Raw genomic sequence first — 20,537 nt, forward strand, 5'->3', positions numbered from 1 at the left:
GATTAAATTGTTGGCAATGTCACGTGTGCTCACTCTCTGGCCTCTAGGTGACCAGGCTGCTTGTTATGGCACACACACCTCACCAAAGGGAAGCACACGTTTTTTTTTGTGTCAGTGGGAAAGATGTCAGGTCCGGGAGCCGCTACAGTCTCTCATGTCTCAACTAGATTGCCAAACTCCCCTGCCTCAGCTGGTCTGCGCATCAGCAGGGGTGACCGGTCCACTCCTGATCCCAGGGATCGTCCCTTTGGTTGGCATCCCGCGGCTGGAGCCGAGTGTGCCGGGGAGGGGGTATCGTCAGGTATGCTCTCTCTCGGGCACTCTAGGTCGCCATGTTCCTGCGTCTCAGCCAGATTGACAGGTTTCCCGCGCCTCAGCAGAGGTGACCGGTCCGCTACTGATCCCCGGGATCGTCATTTTGGTCAGCGTACTGCGGCTGGAGCCGCTCCTTGGGGAGAGGGTAATGTCACATGTGCTCCCTCTCCGGCCTCTAGGTCACCAGGCTGCTCGTTATTGAGCACACTTGTCACCATCGTTACGCGCACCTCGCGTCCTGACTCACCTGGACTCCATGCCTCGTTAAAAAAAATACTCTTCATATAATTAATTAAAATGCCTTTATTTGTATGGCATGTTCAATAGAAACAAGGTTTTAAAAATCTGACGCGTTTTGGCTTCATGGCCTTCGTCAGGGAGTACAACGAAATAATACAATGTCCTCTTCTGAACAGCTTTTCCAATTAGCCCTAATTTGAAGAGGGAGTGGTTACAAAATTGATTGGACACACCTAGTAAGCAATACTATACACATTAAAAAGTGAAATACTGTAGCTATGTCATCATAAAAATACAACTCCAAGCTAGAAGTATCAGAACACTTAGAAAGGTAGTTCTAACCTTAAATATGCTTGGGAGAAGTGTCAAGAATAAGAAAGCAATATATTCCATAGTACACTAGAACACAGCAAAACATGAACAACACCAGTCTAAATATAGCTGAGGGAAATTGAGTAGAGTGTTGGGGGCTATTTTGTAAATTGCATCGCCGAAGTTAAGGATCGGTAGGATAGTCAGTTTTACGAGGGTATGTTTGGCAGCATGAGTGAAGGAGGCTTTGTTGCGAAATAGGAAGCTGATTCTAGATTTAACTTTGGATTGGAGATGCTTAATGTGAGTCTGGAAGGAGAGTTTACAGTCTTGCCAGACACCTATGTATTTATAGTTACAGCCAGCAGCACAGTTACATTCACCAAAGCTCTGGATAACATGAAAAGCCTAACCAGCTCTGCTAGGGTGAGTAAAATGGTCAGAGTTTGGGTGGCGGCTAAAGCTTAAGAGGGTGTGAACGATGCTGAATGAGTGTAGACAAAGAAAAGCACTCTAGTAGGTACCAAAACATTCAAAGTCCATTTTCTGAGGTTACAAGTTTATCAACTTTCAAAGCAGAAATACTTCCCCATTGTTCCTCAAATGCAGTATATGATATACCATTTTGTAACTCTGTGTCTCTGCTTTTATCCAACGTAAAAAACACCATTTCAAATTTTGCTACAGACCAAATCCATTCCAAACACCGGCTTCAAGGGCATTATCACTTAAATATTTTACTGACTTCAGTTGTTACCGTGGAGTGGTCCGTTTATGATAAAAACACATTTGTAAGTGGAAACCACGTTATATTATCTGAGTTGACTGTAATGTTTATGACATCTAGACAGTTATTTTCAGATTAGTTGGCAGTTGGGCAGTGACTTTGTCAAGTGACTGAATTTCTTGCTTGGTGACTCAGCGGTGGCTTGCAGCTTCTACAATGATTAGATGACAAACTGTATTTTTCGAAATTGTTTCTCATATTAAATTAAGAACATACTTGTACAAGCCACCTTCCTATGATAGACTTTGGCAATGTAATGTATTGCATATGCATGCTGCTGCTTCCACATTACATATTCAATCTTCACAGTTTATCATGTGCTCTTTTATTACTAATGGGTCTCACCCACCATTGTGTCTTACACCAGAGTGTAGGCTGGACCTCACTAACCACAAGAAGGTTACAGCACTGGTGTCTGGCCATTCTTCAGAAGCCTCCGCCTTTTATGAAATGTAGCCGCTTTCAGACACGTTCACAGGATAGGCTATTTCTCAAAATCTCACATCGATGCACAAACATTGGAAAACCAGTGTTTTGCTTTTAATGCCTATGGTCCTACAATAACCTACAGGGTAAATTGAGACTGGACAGTATGAATTCAGGGCCTTAAGAGCTTGTTTGTGGAGTAATGTAATTGTTTTGATCTCCAATTTGGACTGTTCCACACTTTGATTAGAAACCTTGTTATGTATCGGCCAGCTTCATCACACAACATATCTGCAGTGGTTGTTTTTAATTTACATTAGTCTTGAGTTAAAATGGTACCATTTTAAGACAAAACAGTATGCTGGTTCAGTGTGTTATCTGCCTATGTTCCAGGTATCCAGTAATGTAAAGTACTAAAGTAAAAATACTTTAAAGTACTACTTAAGTCATTTTTGGGGGTATCTGTACTTTACCTTACTATTCATTTATTTATTTATTTAACTTTTATTTTTACTTCACTACATTCCTAAAGAAAATAATGCACGTTTTATACTCTATACATTTTTCCTGACACCCAAAAGTAATCATTACATTTTGAATGCTTAGCGGGACAGGAAAATTATCCCATTCATGCACTTAACAAGAAAACATCCTTGGTCATTCCTACTGCCTCTGATTTGGCAGATTCACTAAACACAAATGCTTCGTTTGTAGATTATGTCTGAGTGTCGGAGCTTGCCCCTGGCTATCCTTAATAAACAACTATTTTTTTAAATTTATTTTTAATAATTGTACTTTTACTTTTGATACTTAAGTATATTTTTGCAATTACATTTATTTTTGATACTTAAGTATATTTAATACCAAATACTTTTAGACTTTTTTCTCAAGTAGTATTTTACTGGGTGACTTTAACTTTAACTGGAGTCATTTTCTATTAAGGTATCTTTACTTTTACTAAAGTATGACAATTGGGTACTTTTTCCACTATTGCCAGTATCCATTATCCACCCCCACTGCTCCCAGCCAGGGGTTTGGATCCAGGGGAATGAGTTACAGTGAAAATATTATTTCATGCCACCATTTAAAGGGGGGGGATTCTTTCCAATTCGGTTTCTCCCTGATTACAGCAGTGTTCTCCACTTCTCTTTGATGAGGTCCATGAAAATGATATGATGACCCATGATTATATTCTCTGTTTCAATGCTTGCTCTTCAATAGCGTGGGTGTGAGTGGGAGTGAAAGGAGAGTGGAGTAAAGGGTGGTAGAGTGATGTTGTGGGATACTGATATCTGACAGAGTCCTTTTCTCAACAATAAACATAAACACATTCGGAAATCTCATTCACTCCCCTTGAAGTGTACCCCAATTTTGTATGGGAAAATGTTGAACACAAATGTATATGGCACAAAGATTATAAGTCTCCTTGACAACAGTAACCTGGCAACGATAACTCTACATACAATAAATCCTGGCTGCATTCTCCATCCCCTCCCTCCTTATCTCTTATGCCCTCTCTAAGTTCACTCTCTCTCTCTGGCCCTTTCTCTACCCCTTCTCTGTATCCCCATGGATACAAGATTGTCTGTATACTCAAAAAAGCAAGTGAAGAGCTCACGAAAATAATCAAAACTATGTAATATCAGGGCTGCTACTTCGACTGCCCTATTGCACCTGTCCTGGAAACTACGGGTAACTGCCAAAAGAAAGGAAACCCCAACAGAAAGTGTGATAAGGTGTAATAGGGCACCAGAACAGCTTCAATGCAGCTGCAATGTGTCTTGGCATAGATTCTACAAGTGTCTGGAACTCTACTGGAGGGATTCTTACATGAGAAATTCCATAATTTGGTGTTTTGTTAATGGTGGTGGAAAACGCTGTCTCTAGCGTCGCTCCAGAATATCCAATAAGTGTTCAATGGTTTGAGATCTGGTGACAGAGACACACACAAACACCCTTTAAAGCCCCACACTCATTTGAGGCCCCTCTTTCAAAGTCACTAAAATCTCCTTCTAGCTATGGTAGCCAAAATAATCTGCAACTGGAAATTTTTATACAAGACCCTAAGCATAATGGAATGTTAATCGCTTAATTAACTCAGGAACCATACGTGTGGAAGCAGCTGCTTTCAATATACTTTGTACCCCTCATTTACTCAAGTGTTTCCTTTATTTAGGCAGTTACCTGTATCTCTACAATGCGAAGAGCATTCAGGGAAGTTTCTGCACTATAAAGTCTCTCAACTGTAACAGAACACACAGACAAATACATAGATAAAAAGAGTCACCTTCCTTTCTCATGACTTCTATAACTATTTTATTTGATCCTCAATGAAATCACATGGGAATAGAGGTGGATAATCAATTCCGCCACTACAGTATGATGCTTTGTGTTGTATTTACAGGTGTTTAGCTAATGAATGGTTTTCTATCTATCACCTATGGTTCTCTAGTACAACATTTTTACACAAATAAACCCAGATACATCCATCTCTTCTTTAATGCAATTCTCTCTTCCTGCTCTTCTCTGCTTTATGCATGTGTCATCCCCCACAACTGTATCCTCTTCCCATCACTCACTTTTACACTCACTTTTCTCGTCACCATAATTTACCTCTTTGAATCATCTCTATTTTGCGATTACTTACATCTTATTTCCCTCTTGCTCTCTTTCTAGTCACCCCTCTCTATCTGGCCACCCCTCTCTCTTTCTAGCCAACACTCTTTCTGGCCACCCCTCTCTTTCTAGCCACCTCTCTCTCTTTCTAGCCACCCCTCTCTCTTTCTAGCCACCACTCTCTCTTTCTGGTCACCCCTCTCTCTTCCTAGCCACCTCTCTCTCTTTCTAGCCACCTCTCTCTCTTTCTAGCCACCCCTCTCTCTTTCTGGTCACCCCTCTCTTTCTAGTCACCCCTCTCTCTTTCTAGTCACCCCTCTCTCTTTCTAGCCACCCCTCTTTCTTTCTAGCCACCCCTCTCTCTTTCTAGCCACCCCTCTCTCTTTCTAGCCACCCCTCTCTCTTTCTAGCCAACCCTCTCTCTTTCTAGCCAACCCTCTCTCTTTCTAGCCACCCCTCTCTTTCTAGCCACCCCTCTCTTTCTAGCCACCCCTCTCTCTTTCTAGCCACCCCTCTCTCTTTCTAGCCAACCCTCTCTCTTTCTAGCCAACCCTCTCTCTTTCTATCCCTTCCATCATCCCTGATCACAGGGCACCCAGGTCATGGCAGGACCGGGACTTTTGTCTAAAGAACTTGCCCCCCTCTCGTTCCCTGTCGCGGGGGTAGCGTGGGACCAGGCTAGTGAGAAAACGCTTGGCACGGTGGGTGATGCTCTCCCGGCCGCCAGCCATGTCGTGCCCACAGGCCCCTGGAGGCACCGGGCTGAGGCCCCTGGCTAACCTCACAGCATACTCCAGGAGCTCTGCCGTGCGGTGATCCAGAGAGGCTGACATCTCTACATATAGACAGTCAAACAGAGAAGCGCTGGTGAGGGCCTCTGAGAGAAGAGAGAGAGAAAAAGTGAGACGATGATGACGATGATGAGGGAAAAAGAAAGACCCATAAGCACAGTTGTCAGTGGTAAACACATTTTGGATGAGAACATTTTGGGTGGATACACAGTGATGTGCTGGTGTCACAGGTTCATTCATATTAGTTACATGATAAAGCACCTCTTATTATGTCATTGTCCTGTGACTCAGCCCAGCTCCTCTCTGGTTGACATCAGATACACTACAATATCAATATCCCTGCCTCTGTGGATTTATTGTGTCATTACAGACTAGTATTCCCAGGACAAATACACACACAGTGAAAGCATTTCTTAAAAAGAAGTATATAGCACATATAGATTTCACGACTTCCGCCGAAGTCGGTCCTTCTCCTTGTTCGGGCGGTGTTCGACGTCACCGGTCTTCTAGCCATCGCCGATCCACTTTTCATTTTCCATTTGTTTTGTCTTTGTTTTCTACACACCTGGTTTCTATTTCCCAATTACATGTTCATTATTTAACCCTCTGTTTCCCACATGTTAGTGTGCGTGTTTATTGATTGTTCATGTCGGTACTTGTCGGCTGGTTATGTTTGCCGGGTTATGTATTTACACCCGTTATTTTCGAGTGACCGGTATTTCTCCGCACCTTGAGTATTGTCTGTATACTGGTGCTGTTGTGGAATTAAATACCTTGTACACTCATTTCTGCTCTCCTGCGCCTGATTCACTGCACCAGTTACCCACCGCCTGACAATAAAAGATAGAGTGCAAGACAGAGATCCCGGGAATGAGACGCCAGATGATGAAAGACGGTGAGAAGCAATTGCCCTAATTGGTCCTAATTAAAACTGTGTTTGTTATTAGAGGGGATGAGAGGAAGAGAGGTATGGTAAATGTTGTTTTTTTCTCCTGAGGGAAATTTCAACCGATGCCTGTGAAAAGCAATTAATCAGAATGCCTTACTCTCTGCCTCAGGCCTATTCAGACAAAGGCTCTTGGCTCTGAGATTACATAACACTGAATCCAAAAACGTCTAGGTCTGAAGAGCTGCATTCTGGAGAAACACTTATCACACAGAGAAGGGTGGGGTGAAATTGAGAAAGTTTGAAAGAACAAAAGTTTTGTGTGTTACAGGTTGAGGGAACCAAACAGCCGAGCGCAGGCTGGTCTTCTGAACATACCACACAGCCATATCCTCAGTTGATATGTACGTTTAGATGAATAGGGTGTGTGTTCTCAGTATCTCATGCACAGTTCTCAGCATGCACATCCCCTCCCCCCATACTCCCACACTGCACTGCAGCTGAAACGCTGTGCCACTTTCCGTCTGTATTCCTGTAAATCTCCCCCCACAGCAGTACCCTGCAGAGATACAGTACAGAACTCAACCTGACAACACGCAGGGTGGAGATGGCAGGCAGGAATAAGGCAATGAGAGGAGAGAGCATCTATAGGGAGAGATAATCTTTAGGGAAAGGTATAGGGAGAGATAATCTTTAGGGAAAGGAATAGGTAGAGATAATAAAGGTCAAATCAAATCAAAGTTTATTTGTCACGTGCGCCGAATACAACAGGTGTAGCATTTCACCTTACAGTGAAATGCTTACTTACAGGCTCTAACCAATAGTGTGAAAAAAGGTATGTCTGTGTGTAGGTAAGTAAAGATACAAAACAACAGTAAAAAGACATTTAAAAATAACAGTAGCAAGGCTATATACAGACACCGGTTAGTCAGGCTTATTGAGGCAGTATGTACATGTAGGTATGGTTAAAGTGACTATGCATATATGATGAACAGAGAGTAGCAATAGCGTAAAAAGAGGGGTTAGCGGGTGGTGGGACACAATGCAGATAGCCCGGTTAGCCAATGTGCGGGAGCAAAGGGAAAGGTATAGGGAGAGATAATCTTTAGGGAAAGGTATCCGCTAGGACAGTGCAGGTTATACAAAGCATCTTAAGGTTGCAGAGACAATGGGGGACATCGTTCTATCGCAGTCCTGTAACAAAGAGAGGGCCAAGCTGCCTCACCTTGAGTGCTGACCTCACGTGAACGGACCAGGTCGCTCTTGTTGCCCACGAGGATGATGGGAGTTTGCGGTTGCGTCTCCCTGAGGAGGAGGCGGAGTTGGGCGGTGCGGTGGAAACTCCGCCGGTCCGTCACAGAGAACACCAGGACACACACCTCACACTGGAGATCAGACAGGTCCTGAGAGAGAGATCACCACAATCATACCACTTTACCTTCCATTTTGTCATATGAATTTCAATAAGAATACACTCCTATGTACTGTATAAGAAAGGCCGTACTTGTACTTGTATAGAACAACCAAATCTACACTATATATACAAAAGTATGTGGACACCCCTTCAAATTAGTGGATTTGGCTATTTCAGCCACACCTGTTGCTGACAGGTGTATAAAGTCGAGCACACAGCCACACCATCTCCCTAGACAAACATTGGCAGAATGACCTTACTGAAGAGCTCAGTTACTTTCAACGTGGCACCGTCACAGGATGCCACCTTTCCAACAAGTCAGTTTGTCAAATTTCTGCCCTTCTAGATCTGCGCCGGTCAACTGTAAGTACTCCTGTTGTGAAGTGGAAACGTCTAGGAGCAACAACGGCTCAGCTGCAAAGTGGTGGGGCACATAAGCTCACAGAATGGGACCGGCGAGTTCTGAAGTGCATAACAATTGTCTGTCCTCGGTTGCAACACTCACTACCGAGTTCCCGAAACTGCCTCTGGAAGAACGTTAGCACAATAACTGTTCGTTGGGAGATTCATGAAATAGGTTTCCATGGCCGAGCAGCTGCTCACAAGCCTAATATCACCATGTACAATGCCAAGCGTCGGCTGGAGTGGTGTAAAACTCGCCGCCATTGGACTCTGGAGCAGTGGAAAAGCGTTCTCTGGAGTGATGAGTCACGCTTCACCATCTGGCAGTCTGACGGACACATCTAGGTTTGGCAGATGTCAGGAAAACACTACCTGCCTGAATGCATAGTGCCAACTGTATGGTATGGTGAAAGAGGAATAATGGTCTGAGACTTTTTCATGGTTCGGACTAGGCCCCTTAGTTCCAGTGAAGGGAAATCTTAACACTACAGCATAAAATAACATGCTAGATGATTCTGTGCTTCCAACTTTGTGGAAAAAGTTTGATTAAGGCCCTTTCCTGTTTCAGCAAGTCAATGGCCCCGTGCAGAAAGCTGGGTCCATACAGAAATGGTTTGTCGAGATTGGTGTGGAAGAACTTGACTGGCCTGCACAGAGCCCTGACCTTAACTCCATCGAATACCTTTGGGATGAATTGGAAGGCTGACAGCGAACAAGGCCTAATTGCCCAGCATCAGTGCCTGACCTCACTAATGCTCTAGTGGCTGAAGTCCCCGCAGCAATGTTCCAACCTCTAGTGGAAATCCTTCCCAGAAGAGTGGAGGCTGTTAGCGCAGCAAAGGGGGGACCAACTCCATATTAATACCCATAATTTTGGAATTATACAGTGCCTTGCGAAAGTATTCGGCCCCCTTGAACTTTGCGACCTTTTGCCACATTTCAGGCTTCAAACATAAAGATATAAAACTGTATTTTTTTCAGAAGAATCAACAACAAGTGGGACACAATCATGAAGTGGAACGACATTTATTGGATATTTCAAACTTTTTTAACAAATCAAAAATGGAAAAATTGGGCGTGCAAAATTATTCAGCCCCTTTACTTTCAGTGCAGTCACCGCACTCTCTCCAGAAGTTCAGTGAGGATCTCTGAATGATCCAATGTTGACCTAAATGACTAATGATGATAAATACAATCCACCTGTGTGTAATCAAGGCTCCGTATAAATGCACCTGCACTGTGATAGTCTCAGAGGTCCGTTAAAAGCGCAGAGCGCATCATGAAGAACAAGGAACACACCAGGCAGGTCCGAGATACTGTTGTGAAGAAGTTTAAAGCCGGATTTGGATACAAAAAGATTTCCCAAGCTTTAAACATCCCAAGGAGCACTGTGCAAGCGATAATATTGAAATGGAAGGAGTATCAGACCACTGCAAATCTACCAAGACCTGGCCGTCCCTCTAAACTGTCAGCTCATACAAGGAGAAGACTGATCAGAGATGCAGCCAAGAGGCCCATGATCACTCTGGATGAACTGCAGAGATCTACAGCTGAAGTGGGAGACTCTGTCCATAGGACAACAATCAGTCGTATATTGCACAAATCTGGCCTTTATGGAAGAGTGGCAAGAAAGCCATTTCTTAAAGATATCCATAAAAAGTGTCGTTTAAAGTTTGCCACAAGCCACCTGGGAGACACACCAAACATGTGGAAGAAGGTGCTCTGGTCAGATGAAACCAAAATTGAACTTTTTGGCAACAATGCAAGACGTTATGTTTGGCAAAACTGATAGAGACATACCCCAAGCGACTTACAGCTGTAATCGCAGCAAAAGGTGGCGCTACAAAGTATTAACTTAAGGGGGCTGAATAATTTTGCACGCCCAATTTTTCAGTTTTTGATTTGTTAAAAAAGTTTGAAATATCCAATAAATGTCGTTCCACTTCATGATTGTGTCCCACTTGTTGTTGATTCTTCAGAAAAAAAATACAGTTTTATATCTTTATGTTTGAAGCCTGAAATGTGGCAAAAGGTTGCAAAGTTCAAGGGGGCCGAATACTTTCGCAAGGCACTGTATGTTCGACAAGCAGGTGTCCACATACTTTTGGTCATGTAGTGTATATGTTATTCCTATGAATAAGAAAGCGGTTAACCCTGCTGCCAGGTTTTCAAAATGATAGGAACATTTGGCTACACATATTTTTATGTGTCTTAAAGTGCACATTTTTAGAGCCTTGTGAATGAGGGTCAGCAGCAACATTTCATTAGGGACAGTTCAAACTTTACTGAGGTGGTCCAAAATAGGGAAGGGTTGTCTTACTTTTTTTGTTGCTTTGGGGAGGGTTGTGTTTTTTTATTGGGCACAGAGGAGGGAGGTTTCCCTGGTTTACATTTGCTCTTTCGAAGGACTCACTATATAAATTCTTCCAATGTAGACAAATGTCGTAATCTGCTTGCATGCGCCTCCCCTATATCAAGGTGTTTTGGTACTTCCCTTATGCACTACGCTTCAACGCATCCTAACTTTTACTACACCATAGGTCAATATCTTCTACCAGTCTAACTTCCTATCCTGCCCTCTATCCAGATCTGCAATAGGCTAGCTAGCAACCTTACCACACATAAAAGCTGCATACATTTTTTTACCTTAATTTAACTAGGCAAGTCAGTTAAGAACAAATTCTTATTTTCAATGACAGCCTAGGAACAGTGGGTTAACTGCCTTGTTCAGGGGCAGAACGACAGATTTTCACCTTGTCAGCTCAGGGATTCAATCTTGCAACCTTTCGGTTACTAGTCCATTGCTCTAACCACTAGGCTACCTGCCGAATCCACAAAAACAAATAGGAGTAGCTGATAGGCAGCAGAGAGCCCAGCTGCAACATTACACATGAAAGAAAAGTTAAGTGAAGAACAGTGAAGAACACAGGGGCCCCACAGGGGTGTGAATAACACAGGGGCCCCACGGGGGTGTGAAGAACACAGGGGACCCACAGGGGTGTGTGCTTAGTCCCCTCCTGTACTCCCTGTTCACCCACGACTATGTGACCAACACAACTCCAACACCATTATCAAGTTCACTGATGAAACGAAGGTGTTAGGCAACGATGAGTCAGCCTACAGGGAGATCAGTAACCTGGCAGTGTGGTGCCAGAGCAACAACCCTTCCCTCAACATCAGCAAGACCAAGGAGCTGATTGTGGACTACAGGAAAGAGGGGTGAGCATACCCCATCCACATCAACGGGGCAGCAGTGGAGCAGGTAGACAGCTTCAAGTTCCTCATTGTCCAAAGCACTAAAGACTTAAAATGGTACAAACACACACACAGTCATGAAGATGGTGCGACAGTGCCTCTTCCCCCCCAGGAGGTTGAAAAAGTTTGCCATGGGCTCTCAAATCCTGAAAAGGTTATACAGCTGTACCATTGAGGGCATATTGACTGGCTGCATCACTGCTTGGTATGGCAATAGCACCTTCCTCAATTGCATGGCGCTACAGAGGGTTGTGCGGACAGCTCAGTACATCACTGGGTCCGAGCTCCTACAGGACCTCTATATCAGGCGGTGTGAAAAGAAGGCCTGGAAAATGGTCAAAGACCCCAACCACACAAGCCATAGATTATTTTCTCTGCTGCTTCACAGCAAGAGGTAGCAGTGCATCAAGTCTGACACAAACAGGCTCATGAACAGCTTCTATCCCCAAGCAATACGACTGATAAAAAGCTAACAAAATAGCTACACGCACTGAGTTTACCTTATATCCTTATTTACCTTTTATTTCAATATTTGTCTCTATGCACACTCACAGGGCCCTAACACACACAAACAATCGCTCCATAATTTGCTCACTCACACATAATATGCACATACATTTATACCGACTGTATACACCTGCATAACCACTCACATGCAAGCTGCTGCTATTCTGTTTATCCTGTTGCCTAGTCCCCTTACCCCTAGATTAGCCTACAACACCACAATGCAATGAATAATTGCATTATTGTTTTTAAGTGAGTACAAAATTCTAGTGATACGCTGTCTGTTGCAGATCATCATTCTCCCAAGTCGTCCTATAATAATGTGGCCACATATGCTCCAGGCAGGCCTAGTTATTCAGGAAAGCTTAAAGCAGGCTCTGCCTCCTCTCCAATTCGAGTGGCTAGCCTGGCGCACCTAAAACCTAATGCTTCAATATAGCTTAAATATTTGTCATTTATCTTTTTAAATGTATTACCTTTTATATTTGGCATAAACACAACCAGTCAATGTTTAAATCGGATTAAGCTACTTCAAAAATATAATTCCAGCATCCTCAAAATGGCTTGACATTAACCAGGTTTCCATCCAACCTTTTAATGCCATTAAAATAATCTCACACTTTTGTCCATAATAATCTCATCATGTAGGCTATACCCACGCTGCATCTGAGAGCTCTTGGCTAAAGTGGGCACATTCACTATACCAAAACTTTTTTTTTGCAACAAAACCACCAGTAGGCACTAGAGTTGTAAACCCATTGAATGTTTTTTTTTTTATATTCGGTACTTGGGAATTTGACTGCAAAAGATATTTTCAGATTTTAGAATATTCACATGAAAATCATGCACAAATTGGATGAAAACCTAGCTATAGACACCAGTGGCGGTCGGTGCCGTAAGATGAGGGAGGATGATAAAAAATGTTTATGACCATGGCCTTATTTATATTACAGCGTACTGGATGACTATCATTCATATTTCATTCACCCAGCTCAATGTAACATTGTCAGGTTAAGGCTACTACACGATACTCAAATGTTTCCTGTACTCATCATGAGGCTGCTACAACCTAGCCTATGAATGAAAGACTACAACGTAGGTGCACAGGTCGAGAGAATTATGAGTAATCAAGCTGTTAGACAGTGACACATTCAATACACATTCAGTACTTGCACACTCTTACCTACATCTAGCTGATCTAGGGTGTAATCATTAGTCCAACAGTTGCAAACGGGAGTTTCTACTGGACAAATTCAATTGTTTATCCTTGTTTTGTTCCGTTTGCTTCCGTTTAAGAATCATTTTTCAACAGAATTGGCGCAATAAATACACCCCTGATCACACTCAAAACATTCACAGTTCATTTTCATACCAGGCACATACAAACAGCTTGTTGTATATATAATTCCTTCTCACAGCTATCTATGCCCTCTCCTCCTCTCACCTTTTTCCTTCGCTTGTGGACTTCAGTGCCGAACACATCAACTGTCTGTGACCAGGCGAAAAAACCTTTCCATGCCAAACCTTCATATCATGACTGATAACTGCTACAAACCGCCTACATCGTTGTCACGCCATATTCAAAATAGGCATAGCTACTAGAACTAGAACTAAACCCGCTACTAGAACTAAACCCGCTATAATCATGTAGTACAGTTTGGTCAGTTTAGCGGTTACACCGGCGGGCCCAGGTGGCTATAAATTAATACATCCAAAAGCTTATGGAAGAGTTCCAGTGTTGGATAGACATAGCCCTCTAGCTAACATAGCATTCCTCTCTGTTTGAGCTGGGTGTTTGAGTATGCTAAACTAGCTAGCTGCATTTGACACTAGCTAAGTAAGTGAAAGTGAAAGTGTAACAAAATCTACTACGAAGTATAGCTATCTTTCTCTTTCTCTCTACTCCTTAACTTTAGAAGAAATTAATTTGTTCAAAACTGTTAAACTATTGTCTTTCTCTCTCTTTGAGTCAACTATCACATTTTATGCACTGCAGTGCTAGCTAGCTGTAGCTTATGCTTTAAATACTAGATTCATTCTCTGATCCTTTGATTGGGTGAACAACATGTCAGTTCATGTTGCAAGAGCTCTGATAGGGTGGAGGACATCCTCCAGAAGTTGTCATAATTCTATCTATGGAAGGGGTTGAGAACCATGAGCCTCCTAGGTTTTGTGTTGAAGTAAATATACCCAGAGGAGGACATAAGCTAGCTGTCCTCCGGCGACACCATAGTGCTACCCCGGCTACACCATAGTGCTACCTCAGTGCAGCTGAGGCTACTGTAGACCTTCATTGCGAAACAGTGTGTTTTAATCAATTATTTGGTGACGTGAATATATTTAGAACAGTTTTATTTAAAAATGATAATTTTAAAAATCTTCAACCATTTTACTTTTTATGAAATTCACTGAGGAGGAGCCTCCACTGATAAACACCCTAAAGACTCTGGCAAGTGCACTAGTCCAGTGTCACTTTGATTATGCCTGCACATCACGGTTCACCAGCAGCCCCAAACATCTAAACAATAAGCTACAGACCAGCCACAACAAGCTTGTAAGAATTTTACTTAAACTCCCCACTCATACGCATCTGAAGGTTGAGCATTTTAATAAGCAGCTAGGCTTAGTCTGGTCCACATAATTATTACAGCCTCAGTCCCTAGGTACCTATCCAACAATTTTTAATTTATTAAAGATGTCCACCAGCATTATATCAGAGCCAGAGACACTAATATTCATTGTTTTAAATATAAGAGTCTATCTGGTAAGAACACATTTTAACTACCACAGCAACTTAGAGCCATACCAACCATAACCACTTTTATAAAGAATGTCAAAAGCTGGCTAATGTGTGAACAGTATAAAAAAATGTTATCTGTATCTCTGTAATGTGTTTGTATACTGTATATGTAATTGTGTATGTATTTATGTAAAAAAATATGGACCATACTGGAAATAAGTCCCCGACTTTATTATGCAATCCCGGTCACTTTAAAAAAAACTTTGTACTGTGTGTATATATATGTATTTTTTTACTGAGAAATAAAATCAATCAATCCAAACTGTGCAGCGACCATTTGATGACTAGAAAGTGACATCTATTACAGAACACCAAAAAGTTGAATGACATTCTGAGATTGTCAAGCCAAACCTTCGATACGGGGTAGGCCGACAAGGTAGGGAGGGATGTATTTTCTGTTTGTCGAGATTGACATAGTCTATTTATTGTGGCATTGAAAATGCAAACCATGATATTGAAGTGCCCGAATTCAGTATGCTTTGTTTATTGGCTGTGTGGTGCATTGTCACAGAAACCTGTTGGTAGAAATTGTGTTGCTTATATTTTAAAAAATATATAAATATCAATATCAAAATGTTGAAAATCAGATTCCCCCTTAGCTGATCATTGTCTACAGCCGGCACTGATCGTAGTATAATGAAACAGGCAGGGGGAGTGCGCTTGTCCGTGGTGGTCGGCGAACCTTCAACCTTCTGGCCCATTGCCCTGACCGTGTGATTGTGTTTTTTCAAAAATTTCAAACAAATGATTGCATATTGTTCTGGTGGTATGCAGTGAAAGTGTGCTGCCTGCAGCAGTCAAGACTGAGAGTGGAGCCCTGTGCTCTTTCATTCTACGATTCCCCGCTGCCTAGAGACAAATTACCATATCACACCAACTGGGAACCAAGTCAATTACTGATGACACACGCAGAGAATACGATCACACACACACACACGCACACTGGATGCCCTTCGAGTGAATCGTTCATAAGTCACTGAAAATTATTCAGGGACACTCAGTGAGCAAAGCTAAATTGGAATTCTAAAATCTGATTTGAAGATTCCAATCTTGAGACTGGACTGCATCAAAAGGCTAACTCATATTCTACTGAACATAATAGACTGAGCAGCATCACCAACATATCTTGGTCTCTCACACAAGACAATCAGAGAACAACGTCAATGATGCAATTAGATAAGCAGAATCGCAATAAAATAAATCTATATAAGGTCAACAAAAAGGAAAGACCCAAATTCACTAAATCTTGTTTTTTCAGACTGGAGAGCTACTACAATACCCAACCCCCCAGCTGGGTCAGGAACAGCAGAAGGAGAATATGTCCCCAGTACTGTACATCTGCTCAGTGAGCAGCTCCCTCCCTAACACATCCATGAACACGTTAGAAGAATACCCAGGGCAATAGGGGTAAACCTGTAGAAAATAACATGATAAGAAGCTTCCAAGCCAGTCAATTGCAGAGTCCCACAGGGGAAACTCCCACATTAAGAGTTAGTCCATGAGGAAAGACAAAGGGTAAGGAGTGGGAGAGAAAAGGCTGGGGTAGAGTGCGACCACAGATGTGCTGTTAGGCTCACCTGCCTCCAGTTGTCGTAGATAAGGATGGTGCAGTCCTCGTCGTCCACGGTAACAGTGTGCACATAGCCCTCCCCTGAGGGAGAGAGAGACATATCAGGCAAGTCTCAGGTGGAGATGGTGGAAATAAGGTTTTCAGTTTATGTTTTTTTTTACAAGACATACAAAACGTTGGGGTGTTTTGCCAGGCACAATTAGTATCATAGGCCAATTTTTTGTAAAAACAGTGGTCAGTCTGAGGGAAAACTAGACGGGTCACAAGCAGATATATCTTTCATATATTTTTGTCAACATCCAAACACCAATGCACCTTCAGAATCCACAGATGCAGTTCGATCCAAATCCCCAGCCAAGGCGATAGCAAGGCATGACTTGCCCACCCCATTCTGACCCAGCAGGGCAATTCGAAAGGGCCCTTCAGAGGAGGGTCTCCCCTCTACCGCTGAGGTGATGGTCTCATCCTTCACCAGGCTGAAACTGATTGGAGGAGGAGAAGGTCCAGCCAACCCTGATGTCCAATCACAATCATCATGAACTGCTTCTTCCCGTCTGAGCTGGTGTTTGATTGGCAGAGGGGTACTTCCTCTGCGTAAAGGCGGTGCACTGGACAGAGTCATACTATCACACTAAAAGAGAGACAAATAAATAAATATACACAATATTTAAGCAATAATGCCCAAGAGGGTGTGGTATATGGCCAATATACTGTACCACAGCTAAGGGCTGTTCTTATGCACGATGCATTATTGCTATTATAAAATGGTTACCAACATACCAAGTTTTTTCTTGATTTACCCATGGCTTTCAGCCAATCAGCATTCAGGGCTCAAACCACCCAGTTTATAAATTCCCATAGAACATGGACCAACCAGGCTCTGACTTTGAGACCACATTTCCATCAGAATTCCACACTCTGTAGCAGCTTACCATACACACATACAATTGTATAGATAGATAGCAAGGATTGTGAAGTGGCTTGAATGTGCAATGCTGCGCTACCTAGTGTACTACCACATCCTCAGCTGTCTTCAGGAAAACTTGAACCAATTTGACTGTAATAGACAGTGGGCTAGTCACTCTGTGCCTGACATGTCATCACTTTTAGTGTGATCTGAAAAAAAAGCCCTAGGCACATGCATGACATTATCTCACTGTGTCTATCACCCTCATGATTGACATCTACACTGCTTCTGCCTCCCTCTATCCCCTTTATATCTCTCCATCGCTTTCTCTAGCTTCATCTCTCGATTGTCTGTCTCTTTCTCTCTCACACAAGCACACACGCTCACGCACAGGCTCACACACACACACACACACACACGCACAAATAGACGCAGATAACCTTTAAGAACTGAATGGCCTCCTGCCCATGAACAAGTTCATGTCAGTTACATTTGAAGCTCAAAGAATAAACCAAATCAATTAGAGCCCTTCTGTTATGTTGTCAGCACTTCCCGCATCCTGTCACAACGCGTGCAAGCGATAGACGTTCTTGACAGATGTCTTGTGAAGCAACCGTTAAGTAATGACATATTTGCATCCATATAAACTGTTAAAAAGGTGGCTGCCCAGCACATTCTCTTTCAACATCCTCGCCTACCTTCACCAGTGTTTCCTCGATACTGATACTGTCTTTGAGCGCATCTGTCGGCATCTGCAACTTGAAATACAACCAGTCAGAAATCGACTTTTAAGGAATCCCGAGTGTTTTCCCGCCCTCACACTCTTCTTACTCACGCGCTCTCTGCCTCAAGCCACACCAAAAACGGTTATCTCTCTCTCTCTCTCTCATGCGCAATCACAAACACTACACGCACACACAGACTCTGCTACATAGGCAACTGAAAACACCTTTCTCTCCCCCACAGTGTGCTCTCCTGTACAGTAAATTCGGTCCTCCTGCAGTGTCCTATCCAATTCTCGCTCTTCTGCATTTATGACTCAATTAAATGACGTGTAATGGTCGTTGTCAGCTTTTCATTTTCTTAGACAAAAGGTGTTTAGGCTATTGACCTACATCTGCGTCGACTACATTTTCCATGTAGAGAAAAGTTCATGCGAAAGAAGGAGCAAATTTTACTCCGCTCTAAATTACCTTTTGGATGCTCCAGGATGGTTACAGTAATAGGTTTACATTTCGCCACTAGGGGGAAGCAGATTCGTTTTCTTTTCTCCAATAACTCTACCATGCATTGCCTTTTGTGTGCGTGCGTGTGCGCGCGCGTGTGTTTGTGTGTGTGCATCAGTTGCGGTCAGCGCCGTTTAAGATTAGGGAGGACGATTTTTTTTGAGCATGGCCTTATTTCTATTATATAATATTGGATGACGGTCATTCATATTCCATTCACCCAGCTCAATGTAACATCGATATGTTTAGACTACTACATGATACTTGCATTTTCCCTATAGCCTAGCCCCCATGAGGTTGCTACAACCTAGCCTACTAATGAAAGTGTATAATGCACACTTCCATTCAAAACTTTTGGGTCACTTAGAAATGTTCTTGTTTTTGAAAGAAAACGTTTAAAAAATTGTCCATTAAAATAACATCAAATTGATCAGAAATACAGTGCAGACATTGTTAATGTTGTAAATGACTATTGTAGCTGGAAAATGCAGATTTTTTTATGGAACATCTACATTGGCATCTAGAGGCCCATTATCAGTAACCATCACTCCTGTGTTCCAATGGCACATTGTGTTAGCTAATCCAGTTGTGCACTTCTTTAAACAGCACAACAGTTTTCAGCTCTGCTAACATAACTGAAAAAGGGTTTTCTAATGATCAATTAGCCTTTTAAAATGATAAACTTGGATTAGCTAACACAATGTGCCATTGGAACACAGGTGTGACGGTTGCCGATAATGGGCCTCTAGACGCCTATGTAGATATTCCATTAAAAAATCTGCCATTTCCAGCTACAATAGTCATTTACAACATTAACAATGTCTACACTATTTCTGATCAATTTCATGTTATTTTAATGGACATTTTTTTTACAAACCTAGCAGCGTTGCAGGTCTTGACACAAATTGGTGTGCCTAGCACCTACTACCATACCACTTTCAAAGGCAGTAACATATTTTGTCTTGCCCATTCACCCTCTGAAGGGCACCCATACACAATCCACATCTCAATTGTCTCAAGGCTTAAAAATCCTTTGTTAACTTGTCTCCTCCCCTTCATCTACACTTATTAAATTGGATTTAACAAGTAACATCAATAAGGGATCATTACCTGGATTCACCTGATCAGTCCATGTCATGGAGAGAGCAGATGTTCTTAATATTTTGTACACTGTGTATTTAGTATAGTTCTATCTAAAACTAATAATTTTTTTAATGTTTCACTCCTTTTATTTTTATGAAATTCACTGAGTAGGATGGTCCTCCCTCTCCTCCTCTGAGGAGCCTCCACTGATGTGCATATTTAAGTCTTTGGGCATACAACCTACTACTACTGTACATGTGTTAATATTTGTGTGTGTTTAACGTCTAAATTCTAACATATTCTTTCTCTCTCTCTCTCTCTCTCTCTCTCTCTCACACTCACTCTCTCTCAATCTATGTTTGTCTCTCTGTGTCCAGCTGTCTGCCTCTCTTTCTCTCTGTTTCTCTCCTCTCATATTATCTAAATCTCTAGCGTCCAGCGGCAAAATGAGTTATCTGGAAGCCCCAGGCAAATGCCAGTCTAATAAAGCCATGGAAACTGCCTGTTTTACAAACAGTGGGCCCACCACATGGATGGGCTTAAAATTCCATTGCGGACCGACATAGTAGGCTACACCCTGGTCTTTTTTTGTGTTTTACAAATGGTAGGCCTACCACATAGATGAGCATTCCTAAAATTCAACTTCAGGTAACACTGTAGGCTATAGGCCTACTTCAGCAAGCATGCAATCTTTATTACATTTTTTTTGCAGACTATGTTTAGTTTAAATTTTATCCAGTCTAGACCAGCCTTTATTTGCTCCAAACATAGATTTCTTTAAATGACGTATTTTCAACTTTTATTCAGAACTGTAAATTAACTTAATTTCAACTCCCGAAAAATACGTATTTTCAATGTCTTAAAAATATTTATTTTCACCTTTCAATCAGAACCTAAACCTTCAACGTCTGGGAAAATAAGTATTTTAGATATCTTTCCAACGTCATTTTGCTTAATGGGACTATTCTAGTAGGGGTGGCAATTATTTTGTCTCACCTAGTGC

General features: G+C 42.2%; 1 protein-coding gene across 2 annotated transcripts; it reads right to left on the minus strand.

Moving 5' to 3' along the window:
- Positions 1-4,379: 4,379 nt before the first annotated feature.
- LOC101268910 (Rem2B) lies at positions 4,380-18,261 on the minus strand. Of its 2 annotated transcripts, NM_001281320.1 has the most exon segments (8): positions 4,683-4,754; positions 4,789-4,834; positions 5,229-5,573; positions 7,599-7,776; positions 16,326-16,399; positions 16,634-16,949; positions 17,924-17,977; positions 18,175-18,261. In NM_001281320.1, coding segments are annotated over 5 exon segments (915 nt in total). In that variant the 5' UTR covers positions 18,175-18,261; the 3' UTR covers positions 4,683-4,754; positions 4,789-4,834; positions 5,229-5,280.
- Between the last annotated feature and the right edge of the window lie 2,276 nt (positions 18,262-20,537).

This window comes from Oncorhynchus mykiss, chromosome 4 (assembly GCF_057628025.1).
Source record: "Oncorhynchus mykiss isolate SJ-2025 chromosome 4, ASM5762802v1, whole genome shotgun sequence".
Classification (NCBI taxonomy): Eukaryota; Metazoa; Chordata; class Actinopteri; order Salmoniformes; family Salmonidae; genus Oncorhynchus; species Oncorhynchus mykiss.